Source organism: Herpailurus yagouaroundi, unplaced genomic scaffold (assembly GCF_014898765.1).
Source record: "Herpailurus yagouaroundi ecotype Mexico unplaced genomic scaffold, PumYag 191, whole genome shotgun sequence".
NCBI lineage: Eukaryota > Metazoa > Chordata > Mammalia > Carnivora > Felidae > Herpailurus > Herpailurus yagouaroundi.
The window spans coordinates 10,702,058-10,724,874 of record NW_024412422.1 but is presented as its reverse complement, the minus strand read 5'-3'; the positions used below and the strand labels follow the sequence as shown (position 1 = coordinate 10,724,874).

The following is a 22,817-nucleotide window of genomic DNA, read 5'->3' as shown; positions in this document are numbered from 1 at the left end:
GACGAAGCCGGGGACCAAGACGGTGCAGCAGCAAAGAAGAGCCAGGGTGTCTGCACCTCTGGGGAGCAAGGAGAGCCTTGCGGGGAAACTGTCAAGGCGGCGGCCCCGCGTCCCCTGGCGGACGCACACGCCGGGCCCCTCGGGCGCGCACCTGACACTGTTGAGCACAGCCTTGTCCTTGGCGGGCGGCTTGGTGATGGGCCGCTTGGTGCTCACCACCTTCACGGGGTGCTGCTCCTTCCCGCCCTTGCTGTACTTGCTCTTGTCGAACTTGGGCTTGGGCACGCCGTATTTCCTCAGGATCTGTGGGCACCAGAGGGAGGGAGGGTCCTCGGGCTCAGCCCAAGGCGCACCTGAGGCCCGGCACGCGGGGCGGGGCGGGGCATCTACCTGCGTGAGCTGGTCTTCCAGCACCTTTTTCGGAGGCCGGACGTTGGTGAAGAAGAGGTGGAGGAGGTTGCCTGGGGTCTGGGAGTTGATCTGCTCCTTGCTAAGATAAATGTCCGACACTTTGATGGGCTTTGCCGGTGTTAGGCTCAGCATCTGTTCCGAATGGGCACAGCTCTTAAATATCTCCGTCAGCACCTCCCTGGCACCGGGCACCAGCTTCTCACCTGTTACAAAACGGGGGAGGACCAAACAATTCTGCCGTGAACGTGCTACGTCAGGAGGAGCCTTGCAGCATTTTCTCAGAAACAGCTCATCTTGGAACGTGGGTAATAGACGTTTAGTGGCAGTGAGGAGCAGGCCACCAAAACCTGGTTTCCCCTTCGCGGGCACACACCCCCGCCGCACTCCCGGCCCGCCCTGCTGCTGGGTGTGGTCCTGGGACAGGAGACGGGAGCAATCCTGGGCCAGTCTGCCCTCATCCCCTCCACCGGCTGCACGGACACAACAACCCCCTGGGACTCGGACCTCAGCACTCACCCTGGATTCTTCCATGTGCAAGAAACACACTTCCACTGGGTTTGAGCCACTGTCCTCTTAGGGCTACTTAGCGCAGCAGTTTAATCTACCTTAACTTCAACCACACGTTTGTGACGGGCAGTCCCGAAGGAACAAGAGAGTACAGAGTCTGCAAGTGCTTTTAGTGCAAAGCGCAAGCTGTCGAGCACATCTCGCATTATTAGTGTGCTTCAAGACTTGAGCAAGTGGGAAAAGAAAGTTCTCTTAGATATAAGAAGATTGTCCATGAGCACAAGAAAAAAAAAGTTGGATGCTTAACCGACTGAGTCACCCAGGCGCCCCTAAAATAAACAAACTTAAAAAAATTTTTTTTAATTTTACCAGTTTGTTCGTTGTGGATATTTTGCATTAACTTTGACTTCTATAAATACAGAACCAAAATATTATTTGTCTAGATTACAGAGATTTTTGGAGCCCATTAAATTTTGTGCCCAAGACCTCACTTCCCTCACCCTGGCCCCAGCCCTGAGGGAATATTTCAAAATTTTATGATTGGGGCAACAACAAAGCCCATATTTGGTATCATATTTTTGTACTTGTGGAACATGAAACAAATTCTATAATACTACTATGAAATTTCAAATATTCAAGATTTAGAAAAAAAGGACGTGGATGAAAAATGTCGAGCAAGACTAGAAAAAAAAAAAAAAAAAAAAGACTGTAATCCTAACAAGAAAATAACCACTGTTTCTAAGTGAGGCGAGCCGTCGGCCTCAGACGGGAGTCTGCTGCTAGATTCTGCTCGGCGGGGCCTCGGGGCCCACGTCCTGGATGAACACTCCGTATCACACAAAAGAAGCAGGGAAGCCACAGAGGGTCCACCCCAAAGAGTCGTCAGAATGACAAAGTGGGACTTGGTGAATAAGGAGCTGGAACGGTTTCTTCCCCAAGAATTAGAGCAGAGGTGGAGACATTTACTGTCCTCAAGCAAATGACCAAACGATCACCAGACATGTGCTTGGTATGTTCCAGCTCCACAGCACGGAACAAAATAAATACACCTGAACTTGAACAGAGGGAAGCCTGGCTAGATAAAAAGCAAAATGGGACTTGAACACAAGTCCATTCCGAAGAGAGTCGTGGCACAGCCGCTCCCGGCGGTCTCCTGGCTGGAACGCAGCAGTGCCCCGATGGCCCTCAGAACCCTGACAACTGCCGTGAGCCGGGCAAAGAACCTCTTGTCCCAAATCCATGACACCCTCCACATCATTTCTCAAATCACCAACCCCTAGAGGTGCTCCCCAAGGTTCCTTTCTCAGGTAAGAGGTTAAAAATAGGGGATATTGAGGGGCACCTGGGTGGCTCAGTCAGTTGAGCGTCTGACTTTGGCTCAGGTCACGATCTCACAGTTCTTGAGTTCAAGCTGTGCTGACAGCTCGGAGCCTGGAGCCTGTTTTGGGTTCTGTGTCTCCCTCTCTCTCTGCCCCTCTCCTGCTCACGTTCTCTCTCTTTCAAAAATAAACCAACATTGGGGCGCCTGGGTGGCTCAGTCAGTTGAGTGTCCGACTTCGGCTCAGGTCACGATCTCGCGGTTTGTAAGTTCAAGCCCCATGTTGGGCTCTGTGCTGAGAGCTCAGACCCTGGAGCCTGCTTCAGATTCTGTGTCCCCCTCTCTCTCTGCCCCACCCCTGCTTGTACTCTCTTTCAGAAATGAACAAACAAAAAAAATTAAAAAAAAAAAACCAACATCAAAAAAAATTGGGGATATTAGGAAAAAAACGGGATATTGGGTACAAAGAAGGGAGGAGAGGACTTTTGCTCATTTTTTCCTGTAAATTTAAAACTGCTCAAAAAACAGTCTATTCATTAAGAAAAAAATCCATAACCCACCTTTAATTGATTTATCATTGAAATAATCTTCTAGCCCTGGGCTCCCCTGAGTATCAAACAGACTCTGATTTACTACAGATACAGTGAGAATCTCCTCCGTTGACATCTCCATCAATTCATCTTCACCGTCCAAACTTGACAAACCGATCAAGTCATTGTTGTTAAATAAACTTGCTCGAATTTTCTCAATCTTGGCTCGGGATCTTATCTGTGCGAACAAAGAAAAGGGTCAGCATTGGAGGAGAGGAACGAATGGCCTTGTTTTCCTTCCCGCCTTTCCCTGAAACCCTGTCCTCGTCTTCAGTGCCGTGAGTGCGGTCTGACCCTGCTAGCTGGCCTCCTCCTGGTAAGGTCTCCGCCACCTGCCAATAGCACTAACTTGGAAGGGAACACCTCAAGTGGAAACCTCTGTCGCTACTCCCTGGCCAGGTCTGTGGCTTTACTCTGATGCCGAGGGAGCTAAAGTCCATGCTCGGCTCGGAAAAAGCCCCCAGGCAGAGGGTGCATAGATTAAGAGAAGCGATTCTAGGGAAGAAGCTAACCACCAGGTTCTTGAGCTTTCCTGTCAGAGCTCCCTGGAAGAGGAAGGTGAGGCATGTTTCCTTCTGAGGGCCTTCCTCTCCGTGTCCAGGGAGGCGAGGACAGTTTTACTCTGAGCCTGAGTCCCCTTACACAAGGGTGCAGGAAGACACAGGAGGTGGGACTTCTAGACAAAGAGGCCCAAGAAGCAGATGGGATCTTGACGTGTAAATGTGACCTGGAAACTCAGAATCTCCCCAGCAGAACAGCAAGTCTGTTCTCACGCTCATCAGTGAAGATCCCTCCCGCCAATGGCAACATTTACAACGACCCAAGGCCACTCAAAGCTATACTGGCAGGCCTGAGCTGGATCGCGCTTGAAGCCCATCCGCCAGGAAAGGCAGGCCCCTCAGACCCCTCTGCCTCCCTCCCACACTCAGCAAGAACTGCAGGACTTCATGAGATCAGACTTGACATCACTCGCAGAGATGTGACCTCAAACACAGATAATCAACATAGTAAGTCACTGCGGTTTCCAAGAGCCGCTTCAGGGAGCTCCCTAAGTGCCCCCGGGTCACCTAGCAGTTAATCCCTTGGAAAGGACGTTGGAGGGTTTAAAGAGGCTTGTGGGGGTTCAAGCCGCTCATGATTTCAGTGGTTGCCGAAGCGTGAGCGCCGTTACCTCCACGACCGCGAAGCCTTTGATGGGGCGTGCTGCGAGGGGCTGGTTGTCCAGGGACGTGACCGTGTACGCGGAGCCCATGTCCGACACAGAGGCCGTCTCTGCGTTGTCCAGTGGCTCCGCCAGGCTGCCCAGGCTGCCCAGACTGCCAGTGCTGCACAGGGAAATGTCTAGACTCTCCTGGCTGGACACCACGTGGGGCTCCAATACGCCAGGAGGGATGGGCGGCTCAGGGCCGGAGGGCAGCGGATCCACGGAGAGGTCACTGACTGTCTGCGAGATGCCCTGGGAGCTGCAGGTGGAGGCCTGGCTGGTGGAAGCGGACGCGCTCACGCTCATGGCAGGGGTCAGGCTGCTGGACGTGCTGACCTCCAGGCTGTCTGTGCTGGGGAAGCCGAGGGTCTTCTCCGCCTCGGCTTTTCCATCGCCGCCCTCGGCCTTGTCCTTCGGCTTCCTGGGGTCTTCGTCCTGCAGGGGGATGTAGATCTCGTCTTTGAAGACCCCGCCGTGGGCATTGCAGGCCTTGCGGATAGCACCTCTGACGATGCCCTCGTCCAGGTGGGTGGGGATCCCAGAGATGACCAGCAGGCGGCTGTGGGCGGTGGGGCCCACCAGCGCCTGGCAGGCGTCGGCGATGGCGTCGCTCGTCACGCCCAGGCCCTGCGGGTCCTTCCTGGTGAGGTGCCGGAGAATGATGAGCAGGGTGAGGGCTCGATGAAACCACAGCATGTCCTCGGGCTTGCTGCCCCCGATGCTGAGCATGGCGGAGTCGGACTCCACTGAGCGCGAGGACTGGCGCTTCCCAGAGGAGGAGGCCTTTTCCCGCTTCATCTTGACTTTTTTCCTCTTAGACAGGAGGCTGGGGCTCTGTGGCGTCTGTCCCGGGGAGGAGGACGAGGAGGACGAGGAGTCGCTGAGATTGGGGGCGGTCGTTGAGGGCACCCCACTGGCCGTGACACTCATGTTCGTGGGCAGAGTCACTTCAGCCACCGCCAGGCAGCCTTCCATGAGCGCGTGAAAGTAGGTGGAGAACCTGCCGTGGTCCGCGGCCGCCACCGCCCCGGAGCCTCCGCAGGTGCCGCCCGAGACCCAGCTCTGGGTCTCCTCGTCATACAGCTTATGGAGCTCCGACTGCAGGGCCATCAGCATGGCCAGACAGGGGTTCAGCTGGAGGGCGATGGACGAGGACAGGCCAGCAGGGTGCTTCCTCTGCTCCAGGGCGTGCACCGTGCGCAGCAGCTCCGCCAGGAGATGGAAAACAAGCTCCTTCACACAGGCCGCCATGTCCGTGGTCCACAGGAAGTTTCCTGAGGCAAATATAAAACAGTAACAGCAGCGGTCACTTGTACGGCCCCGATTCTGTACTAGGGACTGTTCCCGGCCACGTGACGCACTCCGCCCTCCCGGCAACCTCGAGAGAGGCAGGACCTACGCTACTCACCCCCATCTCACACATGAAGCAGAAGCAGAGGCTCCAAGAGCTGAAGCCTGGCCGGCTGGCCCCAGAGCCTGCGGCCTTAACCCCCGTGCCACACGATCGTGCAGAGCCGGCGTCTATGGCTCACACCAAAAAAAAGTCATTTTCTTTCTCATAAGGTTATCAAGCGAGTTAGTGACAAGTCACGAGAACAGGACTTCCCAAACCATGAGACGCTTACTCTGGGGGGCACACAATCCAATTTTATCAGCTAGCACAGAAATCCACACTGACAAGGTATCCTAACTCCTCTTCCAGCCCCGGTTTTTTCAACAAGAAAGCCTTACTGTGAGCTCGTGTATATATTATATATATATTCTGATATATATATATATATATATATATATATATATATCTTTGACAGACAGTGGGCCACAGGCCCAGAGCCTCTGACAGGCAGCAACAGTCAGAATTTCCTAACAGTAACCATTTTTTATCTTTAACCTTCTGGTTGTAGCAAGAGACACTAATTTTCCACTTAAAGTAGCAACATAAAACTCCCCTTAAAGTTTAAAAAAAAAAAAGAGAAAAAAGCTGATTGCCAGAAAATCAATAAACGCTGACAAACATGATTCACAGACATGGTGGAAATCACACAAAGAAGGCATGACAAGGACTGAAGTTCAGGAAATTTGTCTAGGACAAGATGGGTCACAGGTTTCTATCAAGATCCCTTTGTGCCAGATGTGTATCTTAAATTCACACACTCATGCTGTGGGCACGGAGCCCCAAGGGCCAGGTCAGCTGACTTATCAAGAGTCTCCAATCAGGCTCAGCACCTATAAGGGGAGGGGATTAAACTGCCTGATCTCTTAGGGGAGATGCTGTTTTGTAACTATTTTAAGTTTGTTTATGTATTTTTGAGAGGGAGGGCACAAGCTGGGGACAGGCAGAGAGAGAGGGAGAGAAAAGAATCTCTGTGCTCACAGCGCAGAGCCCAACGCGGGGTTTGAACTCATGAACTGTGAGATTATGACCTGAGCCCAAATCAGGAGTTGGACGCTTAACCGACTGAGCCACCCAGGCATCCATTTCGTAACTTTAATTGGAAATGAACTCAGGGTTGTCATGCCATGTGGGCACTCATGAAGCCATTCAAGAGAACAAAGGTCACCCTCAGATGCTCATGTGGCGTCCTTCCATTGTCCTTCCTCTGCTGTTTGCCATTTACATAAGAGGACAGTGTTGGAGAGAATTCTTCTCTGCCAAGACTGCAAATGGCCAGTGAGTGGAGGCTGGTCACAGACATTTCCTTCCTACAGTGGTTCCCCACTCACCTTCCCTGATCCCTCACCCAGTGTTTTTTAAAGAATTTGATTTCATTGCCAACATACAAAAACTGCATCAACATCTGCATTACCGGTTTTTGAAATAATGCAGCAATGAGTGGCAGGGCTCAGTGATTGTCTGATGGAACATGAGGTGCCCGGGCCCACTTTCCTTCTATTTCCCCCATTTACGTCATCTGTCTGACCCCTGAGGGCATTTAAGTCTGCAATATCATTTCCCGTCAAACATTTTATGATAAAAAAATTTCAAATACATGGGGAGGCTGAACTACTTACACAGTGAATGCCCGTACGCCCACCACCTGGGTTCTCCCATTACCATTTTGCTAAATTTGCTCTTATGTACCTTTCTACCTATCTATTCACCCAGAAACTTATCTTAGGATTTGATTATTTCAAATTAAGTTGCAAACATCAGTCTGTTTTATCCCTGAACACTTAAGCAGCCATATCATTAATGGAGTTCAATATTTATTTAGAATTTGAGGTAAATTTACACATGGTAAAATGTAAAACTCTAAAGTTTACCATTCTATGAGTTTTGCCAAAATGCAACCCCCCCTTTAAAAGAAGTTTTTTTCATGTTTATTTATTTTTGAGAGAGAGAGAGACACAGAGCACAAGCAGGGGAGGGGCAGAGAGAGACACACACACAGAATCCGAAGCAGACTCCAGGCTCTGAGCTGTCAGCACAGAGCCCCTGATGCGGGGCTCAAACTCATGGACCGTGAGATCATGACCTGAGCCAAAGTCGAATGCTTAAGTGAGCCACTTAGGCGCCCCAAAATGCAACCCCTTTTCAACCTTTCTGGAACTAGGAAGTCATGATGTTTGATTTTGCAATGTCATTCACTTCCATACCACCTTTTACCTCCAAAGTTACAAAAATGGCACATATTTGGGTTTTACAGTGAAGTATGGTAAAATTAATCTTATTTTCACGGTTAGTTGCTGCCCCTCAAAATAATGAAAACACCCCGCACGTCACGTGTTTAGAAGACTAGGCTATACCCTACTGTCCACTCTGCAAGCCCTCTTCCAATGACTGCAACCTGACAAGAGGCCACCAGCGTGCAAGCCCCTCCCTTTGGCACTGAGCCAGCTCGCCCAGGCCCGATCCTGGGGCGGGGGGGCGGGGGGCCCGCGAGGCCTTACCCAGCAGCTCCACCACTTGTAGGAGGACAGATGTTGGGATGGTGTCGGGCTCATCTTCGGATCTCCCTTCGCTATCCTCTAATCTCCAGGACAGCAGCTGCTCCGCGAAGGCCATGGCCAGAGGGAACTCCAGAGGCAAAGAATGCAATACCAGCACGGCTCCGGGCGGTGGAGACACCCCTGGAAGAGGGGCCAAGGAGAAAGGCTCATAATTGGCAGCACTGAAGCCAAAATAAACCTAAGAAAAGGACCCACCAGGTGTGCGTGGAAGAACAGGGCCGGAAAGCCCACCTGCTCATCTGTTGGAGGGGAAAAGAAACGTAACCCCCGCCCCCCCATTCCAGACCATCAGCTGCAGGTGCAGGAGGAGCCAGAGGCCATCCCCCCAGGAGTCCATTTGTTGGTACAACAATGGGACAAAGGGCAGCAATGAGAACAGGGAAGGAGACACTCCCCAGCTGGTTAGACACCCACCAGCCGAACGACCCAGCAGGGAAATACTAAGTCAGACTCTAAAGGTGCTTCATTGGAACATTCCCATCTTGGTAAAGAAATACTCAGCCGTTGGGTGTGGCTGCAATCCTGTGAGACCATTAAGCTTATAATTAAGTTACAGAGCGGATCAGCTAGGGGTGGCCCAGACTAGCACTACCAGGGCCTTGGGCTTTGATATTCTCTTATTACCCTATGTCACTGCCGTGGCCTGAATCTGGCCTGAGACGCAACAGTGAGAGGAAAAAGGCCCTGAGGTCTGATCCCCCCTTGTATCCTGCACCGTACCCCAAGGCCCGCTATAAGTCCTGACCAGACAGAAGTCAGGGCGCCAGGGGCCTGGAGATCTCTGGACAAGTTCAGAAGGAACCATAGTGACTGGCCTGCACTTAGGGGTGAATGTTTATATAGTGATCACTGGGGAATGAGAAGATAGAGAACTTCTGTTTTACAATTATAAAGTTTAAAAAACAGCTAGTATAGGCAAAACGCTATGAAAAAATCGGTTCTAATAAAATGAGATCATAAAGTTGTTTAGCAATAACCAAATCACTTAAGTAGTCTCCTTTTGTTTCATTCCATAGAGACACAAGGACAGGGGCTGTGGAAAAGCCGAAGGCCCCGCCCCAACCCTCTGCCTTTTTTTTTTTTTTTGGGAGAGAGAAAGAGAGAGAGAGAGAGAGAGAGAGAGAGAGAGAAAATGAGCAGGGGAGGGAGCAGAGAGAGAGAGAGAGAGAGAGAGAGAGAGACAGAGAATCTTCAGCAGGCTCCACTCTCAGCACAGAGCCTGATGTGAGGCCCAATCCTACGACCCTGGTATCATAACCTGAGCCAAAATCAACAGTTGGATGCTCAATCAACTGAGCCAGCTGGGCACCCCTCTAATACATTTCATCGTGTCTAACAAACACACGTCCATCTTTTCTTATCAAACGTGATGAGGAAGTGAGGTGGAAGTCTGTGACCAGGTTGTCCTTTCCTCTGTGTGTCTGCTCCGGACAGTCAGCTGGCCCCAGGGCACAGGTTTAGCCTCACCTCAACCTAAAACCATGCAGGCTTAGCAAAGAATGCTGGGGAGACAACACCAACTAGGCCTCCCACCAGGCGGTTCACCGCTTAGACTGGGGGGCGGGGAGCAGACGCTCACTGTGGCCTGAACCCCAGGGGAGCCACTCGCACCGGAGAGAATTTGTTTTCACGGAGAACTTGAGAAACGCAGCTGGGAGTATTGTAGCTAAATCACAAGGCTGCTCTGTTCCCGTCACTCTAAAGAGCATCCACTGGCGATAAGAAAGGAACTGTCCACTGAGGTCCAGGCAGCAGGTGCAGATCCTCCCTGGGTAGGAAGGGTGCTCCCTTCACCTCCTGTCCCTAAAATACACTATCCCAAGCGCTTCTGCTCTTTACGGACTGGGCACTGGAACACAGCAAGGTACAAAATCCTTTCTATCTTCAAAGAGAAAGAGAGCAGAGAGTAACCTCAAGCTGTGCTGATCACCAAGAGCTAATTCAGAGACCTACCCAGTTTGATGTGGACCTTGTCCGTGGACAGGATCACAGAGGGGTACTGGTTGGCGGTAGGCGGCGGCGTGAGGCCGGTGTTGGCCGGAGATGCATCCCTCGGATAACACACGGCCTCGATCAGGTTTAGCTGGCCGTTCCGCTTGACTTTGTGGCCAAGCCCGTAGACGAGCACCCGTGCCCATGGCGCCTTGTACAGGGAGGAGCTGAGGAGTGGAGGAGAGGAAGGGAGGAGAGTCAGCGGGGTCCGGGCGCACGCGCCAGGGATGGGGAGCAGACTCAGCCCCAGAAGGAGGGTCGGGATCGGGCATTTGTGAGTCATTCCCACCATTAAAATTTTTTTTTAATTTTTTTTTTTCAACGTTTATTTATTTTTGGGACAGAGAGAGACAGAGCATGAACGGGGAAGGGGCAGAGAGAGAGGGAGACACAGAATCGGAAACAGGCTCCAGGCTCTGAGCCATCAGCCCAGAGCCCGACGCGGGGCTCAAACTCAGGGACCGCGAGATCGTGACCTGGCTGAAGTCGGACGCTTAACCGACTGCGCCACCCAGGCGCCCCTAAAATTTTTTTTTTTAATGTTTATTTATTTTTGAGAGAAAGAGAGACAGAGGTGTGAGTGGGGGAGGGGCAGAGAGAGGGAGAACAATCCGAAGAAGGCTCCGGGCTCCGAGTTGTCAGCACAGGGCCCGGCGTGGGGCTCAAACCCACAAACCGTGAGCTCACGACCTTAGCCAAAGTCGGATGCTTAACCGACTGAGCCACCCGGGTGCCCCCATTCCCACCATATTTTAGAAGGTCGTTCTTCATAAAGACTAATTTCCAAAACACAGAAATATGGAAAGAACTATAGATTATTTTCAAATATAGTATGCATTAAACAATAAAAACAATCTGAGTTTTTCTTCTGTCCATTTCACCAGAATCCATTTTTCTCTTCTCTCCCGTCACCTCTCCCGGAGAAGGGGCAACTTACTCTTTGCGGAATCCAGACTGACTTTCTTTGCACGACACCACGACGAAAGCCGCCCCGGGGAAGTTAACATCCATGTTGACTTTGGACTCTGAGATGGGGAACTCTTCGGAGGGGAACTGCTCCGGGGCTGTCTGCAGAGACATTTAACCAGGAAAGGCACAGGGTACCCACAGGGGAGCATTTCACCTCCCAACTCCCAGGCAAGGGGCAGGGCCAACAACGCATGCGTGGTCACAGGCTCAGGAGGACCAGAAAGCCACCTGGGGCAAAGGCCAATGCAGACGGGACCAGGCGGGAAAGCCTCAAGGGAAAGGAGACTGGTCCGGAAGGCGAGGGCGGTTGGGGAAGCGAGAGGGTCATTCTCAGCAAACCAATAAGCCTTCCAATGAAAGGTGACAACCCAGGTTCAGGGAGAGTTGAGTGTCAGACCGGTACCTGCAGGAAAGAGCAGAGCTGTTTCGTCAGCTCCAACAGGCTCTCCTCGCCCTGGTGCAGGGTCCGGGTGATGGCCACGCTGAGCCACTCTCTCACTATGTGGGAGCTGCCCTGGTAGAAGAGGTCTGTGGCCGAGCAGTTCTGGGAGCGCACGCAGTGCTGCAGGGACTGTGCCAGGAGGATGGAGCTGGAGCTGATGGTGCCATCTGGGGCCAGGAAAGAAGACCTAAGTTCCCCAGAACCGCAGCGGCCCATGGCTCCCAGGGAGAGCCTGGGAACCGACCAGCAACCCGTCCAGATAGCCAGGCCGGGACAGGTCGGACCCGGCACCTCGGCTAAGATGTTGCCGATCAGATCCCGCAGGCCGGCGGGCTGGCGGGGGATTTCACGTCAGTGGTCTATATTTTTGCTTTCTTTTAAGCAACAAAACCAATTCCTAAAATAAAATCTTAAGTGGAGACCCAAGTCTATTAAACACAAGTAGAGCAGCTTCGATGCAGGGGTTCCCACAGCCTGACCTACTGGCGTGCCCTGGCCCGTCCTGGAGGCCCCAAGGAGCCGCTAAGGGAGTCTGTAAGGCGCGTGTTAGGCCATTAGGGCAGAGCTTCTTCCACATACATTTTAAAGCTTTCTGGGTATGTTTTGGAGCTTCTGAATTCTTGGGGTAGGCCAGGGGACCCCAGCACACACACATGGCCGGGACCCCACAGCTGGGAGGTGCCATCAGGCCTCGAGTGCCATCCGCCCTCTCACGCCTTGCTCCTATCTCAGATGCCGGGAGGTCGAGGGGAGCAGGTGGAGGCTGAGGTGCCGGGAAAGAGGCAGGGGCTCCTCAGTCTTGGACTGGGCTAAGCGGATCCATCACTTAGCGTTCACCGGGGGAACCAACACACAGCATCGGGACTGGCCAAGGGCCCTAAGGCCAGCAGATACACACAACCTGGGCCGTCAAAATGGCTCCACCCGAAGTCACAACAAACCACTCGGGTGTGCCATGCAGGAGCTCGGTAACAGGAGCATTTTCCTTTTTGAATAACGCCAGAGAGAACGTCTGCGGCAATGGTGCAGTGACGGGATTTCCCAAATAATGCTAAATTTTCCTTGATCCACAGTTTGTTTGGGAAGCTCTATGAATGCTTAATAAAGCAAGGACTCAATACATCATGTAGCACACTTGCACTTTTCAGAGTAAGAAAACACTGCCAAGGTCACTGGGACTCTTCAGGGCCACTTACCTCCACGAGTCCGAAGGCACCGTGCCATGCGGTGGGCGAGTACCTCACCACCACGGCTCCTGCCTGGGGCCGGGCTCACCCTCGGGGCTGTTTCCCCCCTGGGCTGACTGCGCGAGTGGCTCAGTGGCAAAGCCGAGGCTCACCTGGGAGGGGAGGGGCCAGGAGCTGATTGGACAGCAGCTGCAGATGCTCCAGCGTGATGTCCCGGATGGCAGGGATGTGGAAGAGGCGGGTGAACAAGTGTGGCAGCTTGGGGGCGAAGATGTTGAGCAGGGCCATGCGGCAGTACAGCCTGGCCAGCGCGGCCTCGCACCGGAGCAGCTCTCTGTGGGGAAAGCAGGGAGAGGCGCTGAGTGCCGGTGCCCCGGCCCCTGCACGGGCTGGGCCACAGGCCTCTCCTCTGGCCCTGTGTTCTGTAGGCCAGGTCAGTCCCTGGGGTCTTAAATAAAAAGCCACGTTAAAGTACGTTTGGATTTTCTCTACTCAGAAATCACCGCGGAAAAAGCAATGAAGATATAGATCCCCACAGAAACTTATGTCCACATCAGCATTATTCTTAGCAGCCAAAACGTGGAAACAATCCCACTGTCCATCAGGTGAGGGATGGTAAGTCCGCACAGTGGAATACTGCTCAGCAGTAAGTGGGATGCAATACTTTGTGCTTCGACGTGGATGAACCTTGAAGACATTCTGCCAAGAAGAAAAAACGGCAGACACAAACGGCTGCATATTATGTGATTCCATTTATACAGATTGTCCAGAATCAAGCAAATCCACTGAAATGGAACAGAGCTGAGCTAGCGGAGAGCATGGGTACAGGCCTCCTTCCTAGGGTTATGAGAAGGTTCTAAGATCGATGGCACTGGTGGCCGCACACCTCGGTCTCTATATTAAATACCACTGCCTCGTATACTTTAAACGGGTGAGTTATCTGGAATGTGAACTGCAGCTCACTAAAGCGGTTCAAAAATATCCACTGCGAACGTTTTTTGTGTCATCAGTTTATGAAGTAATTGCCATTCACCTTGAATAACAGCTGATTAGTGACTAAGCAGGTCTCCTTTAGAATTCCATCTCTTGGCAAATAATCTAATACTAAGCGTAGGGGAGCCTCCCTGTGTTTCTTTAGCTAGTCGCCATTATTAAAAAGTCTCCTGGTATTAAGCACTAAGCTAAAAAAGCAAGTTGGAAGCAGCCCTACTGTTTCTAGGAAGTGTCGGTTTAAAACCCACTTGGAGGCATCAGGGCTCATTCTGTGTCGCCCACTGAGCTGAACTAAATTTAACACTGGTCTGTCCTAACTCAGATTTGGGCACAACAGCAATGAATGAAGCCACCGAGTACCTGATGAGTTTGCACAGCTACAAAGATAAACAAGAAGCAGCCAAGATGTGGCATCTGGGTGGTTTCTTTCTCATCCCCACCAGTCTGTAATCAGTTCGTGCCAGAGTTTGACACCGACCACTCCAGGCTTGGAGCTGTCAGCACAGGGCCTGATGTGGAGCTCGAACCCATGAACTGTGAGATCGTGACCTGAGCCAAAGTCGGAAGCTTAACCCACTGAGCCACTCAGGCGCCCCCTTCAGTCACTTTACTGATCAAACGAACCCATACAGCATGGTTCTTATTTCCCCCAATACCAAGATCACAGCCATAATACTGAGAATAAACATCCTACATCTGTAGCCTGCCTGAAACTCTACAAAGCACTGTGCCTTTTCACTCAGCTGCTAGTCAAAGGTCATTAACTTACATCTTAATTACATCCATCAGAGACATTTGCTAAAAATACAACTGATTAAATAAAGCTTTAAAAGCTTTTAATAGCATCACACTGATACTCAAGCATATGTTTTGGGCTCCTTTTCAATAGATACTTCGAGTTTACAATGTGAGCCAGGGCCCACATTCGGCACCGGGGGCTCTAGCAAAGAATCAGTCTCTGCTATTAAGAACCCCACGTTCTAGGAGGAGGAGACAACCCAAGAAATGAATTTTAAAAACAAGCAAAAACCTCAGGTCCCGGAAGAGAAGTGAAAGGCAGTGCTATGACGACACGTGGCTCCGCGCTTACTTCAGATGGTAAAGCGAACTCTCTCGGCAAGGGGGACGTACTGAGATCTGAATGACAAGAATGAGACAGCCGTGCAAAGTTCTGCGCAAAGCACCCCAGGCCAAGTGACAAGCACACACGAGGCGCTGCCAGGGACGCAAGCGGCTGTGTAGGAGGCACGGGAAGGCCATCAGCGCTGGCGGAAAGTACGTGGAGAGCGGAGGCTCTGAGGCCCCGGAGGGGTTCGTGAGGCAGGTTAGTGGCGAATTCTCCTCTAGGGGAGGTGGAAAGGCACAGAAGGTCTGAACTGGAGGAGAGAGACGAATGGTCTTTGGGTTTTAACCCACACAGTGCGGGCACATGTTTCCTTGGAGATCTCTGCCCGGTGTGAGGCACAAAGCAGGCGCTCAGGAACGAACACCGAGAAATAAGCTAGCTGTTCACACGGTGTCTGGACTGGACTTACTCTTTACAGCTTTCCCACACGCGTGCCATCTCCACCCACCCCTCAAGCGCCTGTGGCACAGGCTGGGTGACACGGGATCCCACATTTCTTCCCAACTCCTGCAATTTTGCCGTTATTTTATAGCTTCCCTCTCTCAGCTTTGAAGGAAACCTCGCCAACAATGAATAGTACATGTGGTAAAACACAGTAAGCAAATTTCTGTGATCCCCTAGAAAGAAGGGCTCAATTTTACCTGTGAATTTGAAGGTTGGTATTGTCCAGCGTGACCAGCCCGTTGGTGGCGGTCCTTCGGTAGCCCGCCGGGGGCCTTTCCAGCATGTCAATGGGATACCAGTACCGGACCAGCACACCTTCACTTCGGAGGTATGTTTCTACCTGCACCAATTCGTTTACCTACAATAGTTAAAGGAAATATCTATTGGGCTCTTTGGACACTGACCTTTCCCCTCCAAGTTTTAAAATACACGTATGTGTATTATATATAAAACCAAAGTTTTGGGGTGCCTGGGTGGCTTGGCCGGTTAAGCGTCCAACTTCGACTCAGGTCGTGATCTTGCGGTCTGTGAGTTCGAGCCCTGCGTCGGGCTCTGTGTTGACAGCTCAGAGCCTGGAGCCTGCTTGGATTTTGTGTCTCCCTCTCTCTCTGTCCCTCTCCTGCTTGCATTCTGTCTCTCTCAATAAAATAAACATTGAAAAAGAATTAAAAAAAAAAAAAACCCAAAGTTTTGTAGTCATAAATGTTAGTTTCATGTCACTGATTGAGTCTAGAAGTTCAAAGATATATGGTTAGTACTGATTGATAGTGTGTTTAGGTTTTTCATACCAGTTTTAAAATTTTAACTGGTATGTATTCATGAGTTAGAAATGAATTTAGATTTTTTTTTTTTTTACTTTATTTATTTTGAAAGAGAGAATTCCAAGAAGGCTTCACATTATCAGTGCAGAGCCTAATGTGGGACTCGAACCCACAATCTGTGAGATCATGACCTGAGCCGAAATCAAGACTTGGACCCTTAACTGAGCCACCCCAGCACCCCTTTAGCTTTTACTTTTCAAGTAACCTCTATACCCAATGTGGGGCTCGAACTTACAACCCCAAGATGAAGAGCTGCAGCTCCACCAACTGAGGCAGCCAGGTGCCCCATGAGATAGAGATTTAAACACAACAGTGCTATAGTTCAGTAATAAGTCAGTACATATTATTTTACGTTCATTGTTCTTAGGTTAGTAATTTTGTAAAAGCAGGGAACCTGATTACTTTTTATTTTCCTGCAATAAAAGAGCTAACTCATGCATATACATTTTGGATTCAAATACAAACATTTTTATTTAGGATTACTGAAACAAAAAGAATCAAACTACTGGAGAAATAATTTTTTTTTAATTTAAAAAAATTTTTTAATGTTTATTTATTGAGAGACAGAGAGAGACAGAGCGTGAACGGGGCAGGGGCAGAGAGAGAGAGGGAGACACAGAATCCGAAGCAGGCTCTAGGCTCTGAGTCGTCAGCACAGAGCCTGACGCGGGGCTCAAACTTACACACTGTGAGATCATGACCTGAGCCGAAGTCAGATGCTCAACCGACTGAGCCACCCAGGCACCCCAATAACAATTATTATTTTAAGGAAATTTCTATTTTTCTAAATTTTTACTTGTACACATTTCCAGTTGCTAAAAGCCAGTGTCAGTTATGTACTTTCTGATAACTAGGATCAGAAATGTGTATCAGAAGGCAGTGGGACATTAACAGTATCACCAATGGAATTTCCTACCTTTTTAAAGTGTTTATCTTTGAGAGAGAGAGAGAGAGAGCGCGCACGCACAGGCAGGAGAGGGGCAGAGAGGGAGAGAGCGAGCGTGAGCAGGGAAGGGGCAGAGAGAAAGGGAGACACAGAATCCAAAGCAGGCTCCAGGCTCTGAGCTGTCAGCACAGAGCCCGATGCGGGGCTCCAGCTCCTGAGCCATGAAATCATGACCTGAGCCAAAGTCAGATGCTTAACTGCCTGAGCCACCCAGGCACCCCTGGAAATTTCTGAAGTTCACCCTAGTAAACCACCAGTCAGATAGCCTCTCTTAAAAATTTAATGATTCAAAATTAAGTTGAAGTACAATGGAGTCAGTAAAAGATGTAAAATTTTCCATTTCAAAGCATTAGTGGTACCTAACATTACCAGTGTCTGTATCTGTATCTCTATCTAGATAGATTCTAGTCTATGTTCATAGTGACAGATCTTTTTTTTTTTTTTTTTCATCAGACTCTTAGGCTTAAACTACCGGCATTCATCAGTTTTCTCGAATGGGAAACTTCTCCAGTGTCAGCACGTGCATGCAACCTCAGAAACACGGTCATCGCTTTCACACAGGACCTTGTTTTCAAAAGAAAGCTTTGGCTTTGCCCTCACGCATCTTCTGTTCCTTCTTCCCCACCCGCGTCCCCCCACCCCTGCCCCATGGATTTAATAGATCCATGTTACGTATCGGGAAGCTGAGGCTGAGAGGACCAGTGAGATGACGTGATCAGAGTCATAAAACTATTTCTTTGACTTGTGTCTGTAACAGTCACGACAATGACCGATCACCCGTTCCTCAAGGACAACGGGAGAGTTTTCCCTTGGAACTTGGGCAGGTATAATGTAGGGACGGTCTGAACACGGCTGACGGAAAATAATGGCGGAGGCCGTGTGGTCTGAAGGCGCTGACAGTGCTGAGTGTTAAGAGCTTATCATCTATCAGCCCTGATCCCCGGGGATCCGGGCCCTCGAGAAAACCTCAGGCAAACTGCTGGTGTGAGCACTCGGCCTGCTTTCTTCATCCCTAGTTGGGGAGTAATCCAGCTACGTGACCGCTTTTTAAGGCACCTGGAGTCTGGACACGAAAGTCTCCGTGTATTCGAAAGGCTGTTTTACTCACTGAATCAACATCTAACACGACTCCATGAAGCCCAAAGGTTTTCAGCATCCCTCGGATGGCGAACTTGGGCAGCGCAGTTCCCACAGTGCTGCTGGCTACGTTGTTGCTGTCTGGAGAGCGGGTCACCACCGTGAGACCTGAGGAGGGCAGAGGAAGAAGTTTCTTCGGAAGCAAATACCACGGTCATCTTGGGATCCTGTATTTCAGGGCCTAAAACAGCGCTACAGCATCCAACAATACCTCGGTTTGGTTGCAACTAAAAAAGGGACAAAGCTCGGTCTGAAAAATTACACAACTAAATGCTCTAAGAGCTCTCATAATAAAAAGCAAAGAAGCCGACCAAAAAATCGGCAAAGGATTTGAATAAACCTTCCTCTAAGGAAAAGTGAAAGATACGCATGGAAAGATTTTCCATTAGAATTAGGGAAACAGAAGTCAGAGCCACAATGAGGTACCACTCCACATCCACTAGGATGGCTGTAATTAAAAAAAAAAAAAAAAAAAGACAATAGTAAGTGTCGGCAAGATGTGAAGAGATTGGAACCCTTATACATTTCTGGTGGGAATGTAAAATGCTGCAATCACTTTGGAAAACCATCCAGAAGTCAAAAAGTTCAACTTATTCTATGACCCAGCAATCCCACTCCCACATATGTACCCAAGGAAAATGAAAACATAGGTCTGGAAAAAATACCAAAAAACCAAAAACAAAAAACCTGAACACCAAGGTTCACAGTAGCATTCATTACTCATAAAAGCCAAAAGTTAGAAACAACCCAGGTGTCCAACATCTGATGAATGATTTTAAAAAATGGGGTATTATCCATACAATGGAATATCATTTTGCCATAAAAAGGAATAAAGTACTAACACATGCTACAACATGGATGAATCTTGAACAACTGTGCTATATGAAAGAGGCCAGATACAAAAGACCACATGCTGTAGGACTCCATTTATAGGAAATGTCCAGAAGAGGTAAATCTAGAGAGACAGAAAGTAAATTAATGGGGCTCAGGGGAAGGAGACGTGGGAAATGGTGGAGGACAGGACTTCTTTCTGGCGGATGAAAATGTTGTGGGATTAGAGGTAATGGTTTGGTGGTTGTACAACTTTGTGAGTATATTAAAAACAATACTGTAGAAGGGTGAGCTTTATGGTATGTGAATTATACCTAAAAAAGAGAAAAAAAGAAAAGCAAATATACACTTCTGCCCCTGTCCCTGATACTCTGATATTTTTATGAAAGGCTAATAATGAGTGGTTTCAATTTTTGTCTGTGCTTTTCTGGATTTTCATTTCCTCAAAATCTGCAACAGATGTTTAATCAAAGGAACAAACACATTCTGTTAAAATTCTAAAAAGCACAGGGCAACCACACATTCCTGGTTAATTAGCTCAGCAGCCATGATCTAACCAGGCCTACCTGGAACCCTCCACCCACGCCCCATACCCCCCCCTCTGCATAAGTGCGCCATCTGACTGCACATGTCGGTGAGTTTGGGACATGTACAGGAGGCCAGCTGAGGCCGAGCGAAAACCCAACTTCTCATTCCACACACAGTTTCATAGATGAAGTAAGAGGGAAAGCAAAACCTTTTCGAACTTTATCAATCGTGAACTTGTTTGCTTCGTCTTTAATGTCTTCGATGGTGGGAAGATACAGGTCTCTTGGGATGCCACCGTTCTCCTCGTACAGGAATTCGACCGTCTGCCGGGCAATGTCCACCATGCCTAAAAAATATTAACCACACTGGAAACTCTCCAAAGAGGACCCGGTCTTCAGATCAACCATGACACTGACTGATACCGAGAGAATCTCCCCAACACCGTCTGTGGGGGTACAGAGCCTTCTGAGGAAGGTGACTGTGCAGGGTCTAGCAAGTTTAAAACACTCACTGCCCTGCCTGTAGGAACCTCTCAAATCTCTCCCACAGAAGCACAAGCACGAGTGTGTAAAGATACAAGAACACCTCCTGCGGCACTGCTGGGAAATCCCAAAGTAGGAATAACAAGATCATTTATCAATACAGAGCGGTAAAAAGTGATCGGGCACAAAGGGCATGGCTGCACGATGACCTAAGAACTAAGTACGGGACAAACGGACAGTAAGAAGGAAGTGAGGAAAAGGTTTCTTTCTTACTTTATTCATTTTTGTACTGTGTGTGATTTTTACTACAGCAAACGTGTTGCTTACGAAAGAGTTACATCAGCTTCTACTCAGTACCGGAAGTCGCCCTGTTCTTCCTTCCCAGAGGGAGAACACATCATTATGTTCAGCACAAACAGCCACTATTAATTAATACACCCAGCCCACAAGTCTCCAAAGCCCTGGTGAGATGGCACCGCGGGGAGCACAGAGAGGCGGGTACAGTATCTCCGTCTGCTGTTGCCGCCGTAGCTCGCACGCGGCTCAGGAAGTGTGGGTACAGATACGGGTGTGGACACATCTGCCTTCGCACAAGGCTTATTTCCATCACACTCGCCTCCTACTCCTTTATTTGCCAGCCTTGCTGTAGGGAAAAGGCACAATTTTCTGAGCACAGTTGAGGAGGCTGCAATTAGAGAAGGATGCTGAGAGAAAGAATTGTCAGAAGAAGCCAGAAATGTGGCCTGATACTGGAAGACTGCGGAAAAATAATCTTGGCAACATTTTCCAAAGGGAAGGGGGAGAGAAGAAAAGAAATCCTCTGCTGTCTACTAAGCAGGAGTCCGGCAACACGGGGAGAATGCCGAGCTCAATCACGCTCGGTGCGGGGGTCGTTCCGCTAACCTTCCTTGGGGACCTGACAACAGGAGGCTGATGCACCGCACAGAGGTGGTCCTTCGGGGACCACGAGCCCCCCGCACCCCTCCTTTTCACTTCTGCCACTGCTACACTGAAGGAGGGTATGTTCAAAAGGTAAATCTTTTATGTTTGGATTGATATAGTTCATACGACTAGTCATGGCCACACGGATGGAACCCGAGAGAACCCCTTGGCAGGATGCCGCCTCAGGAGCCAGAGGTACCTCTGGGGGAGCCATCAGTCTGCCTCTGGTCCAGGGGCCGCCTTTGGATGATCACATTTTCTGCTGTGCTGTCTAAACTTCCCCCTAACCGAACTGGGAGCGGAGAAGGAGGAGGCACACTCGGCCACAGACACCAGGGATGGCTCCGGCACCAAAGGGCGAAAGAAAAGGTATCCAAGTTGAAGCAGAACCTCGTCAAAATAAAGGCACAGCAACCAATGATCATACATAAGAGCTTTCCATTTGCATACTGTGAATTCTTTCCCCCTTTCTTACTCTCCCAACAGCAGGAAGTACCAGTCCCCCGGACAAACGGCGCTTCACGTTTTTCACGGTCAGCCTGCTGGTGGCGAGTTAGCTCCAGATCTCCGCTTAAACACCAGGTAGAGAAGCCACGCTGCATTGGGCTGCCCTACCTACACATGCTGGGGCCTCCTGATCTACCGCCCAGCCCTGACCACATGTCGTCTGCTGCTGCCCCCTGGGATATACGCGGTGAGAGAGGGGACCCTCTCCGTCTTGTTCCCAGAGGCTTTCTTGATTCCCCAGCCAGGGCCCCGATGCCTGGGAGTCGCTTGCTGAATGTGGGGATGGGTAAGTGATGAATTAATGGCTGAATAAAAGCCTCTAGAATAAAGCCCTCCCACCTCTGAATGGCTGCCCGCGTGCTCCCAGGTGGGCAGCGACGAAATCTGGCACCGAGCTGTCTGAGCAGAAGATGTGTTCTGCACTCTGGCAGAACACAAAAGGGCATTTCGCTCAGATGTTGAGGATGAATGGGGAAGAGAAACTCTCTTATCTCTGGGATCGACTACATCGCATTACGTGGCTCATTTGCTTACCACTCCCAACAGCTTCTGTCTCACACAGAATAAAATCCACAGTCCTCACGCACCCAACGCTTGTCCCTGCCCCTCCCTCGTGCCCTCCTCTTCGGCCACACCTGCTGCCTGGCCTTTTTGCTGGTCCCCCAATCACCCAAGCTCACCCCCACTGAGCGTCTTTCCTAATGTTGCTCCCTCTGCCTGAAACTCTTGACAGAAGAGGAGAATACCATCTGCCCTGGAACTGGGTCGGCAGCAATCCCACCAGGTCACAGGAGGTATGGCTAAGGTTATGTTTAAACAAGATCTTAGTTTTGGGGATAGAAAGCATTAAGGAAATAAGTAAATAAAAACAAAGCCACAGCTGTACACATAACTGATTAGTCCTGGTGCCAATATGGGAAAAAAGAAATCACTGGAAATCTGGGACTCAGCATATAAAATGGCCAAAAAATAAAGGTCTTGGGTGGGGTGGGGGGGGGTGGGGGGGTATCTTTATTGGGTCCTAGTCTCAGAACAAGTTAAAAGAGGAGCAAAGCTGCTCACATAGGACAAAAATGAAACTTCTTACATCCCCCACCCCCCCAGCCCCGGGCCTCCATGTTGGGGGGAAAAAGCAGGTACTTCACAAGACGAGGAAAACTGAAGAGAAATTAGCTACCTGTACTCAAGACTCACTGTCTGGGGTCAAGCTCTGCATTATTCTTTGCTGGATGAACTGTGCCAGCGGGAGAAAAATGCCCATTGCCCCCATCACGGCGGCATCTGGAACCATATGAACTGAATGCTTCCTATGTTCCGGACGCGGCTTTTGGAGGAGCTTTATCTGTATAAGGCAGTTAAGTCTCATACACAGATGAGGTGGTTACCGTCACTGGTTCCCTCTCAAAGGTGAGGAAAGCCCAGAAAGGTGAAGTAGCTTTCCTAAGGTCGTAGGGACAGTAAATGGCATAGCTGCGCCTGGAGAGCCGCCCAC

General features: G+C 50.1%; 1 protein-coding gene across 5 annotated transcripts in view; it reads right to left on the bottom strand.

The window, feature by feature from the left end:
* Positions 1-22,817, bottom strand: part of HECTD4 (HECT domain E3 ubiquitin protein ligase 4) — a 189,591-nt gene that overhangs the window by 15,670 nt on the left and 151,104 nt on the right. For all 5 annotated transcript variants that reach the window (XM_040443841.1, XM_040443843.1, XM_040443842.1 and 2 more), the window contains exons 53-64: positions 19,603-19,740; positions 18,007-18,143; positions 15,329-15,489; positions 12,721-12,902; positions 11,343-11,548; positions 10,908-11,038; positions 9,932-10,137; positions 7,919-8,098; positions 3,998-5,304; positions 2,797-3,004; positions 391-614; positions 152-303 (exon numbers count right to left, since the gene is read on the bottom strand). In XM_040443841.1, the coding sequence (XP_040299775.1) occupies positions 152-303; positions 391-614; positions 2,797-3,004; positions 3,998-5,304; positions 7,919-8,098; positions 9,932-10,137; positions 10,908-11,038; positions 11,343-11,548; positions 12,721-12,902; positions 15,329-15,489; positions 18,007-18,143; positions 19,603-19,740 (3,232 nt within the window). The remainder of the gene's footprint in view (positions 1-151; positions 304-390; positions 615-2,796; positions 3,005-3,997; positions 5,305-7,918; positions 8,099-9,931; positions 10,138-10,907; positions 11,039-11,342; positions 11,549-12,720; positions 12,903-15,328; positions 15,490-18,006; positions 18,144-19,602; positions 19,741-22,817) is intronic.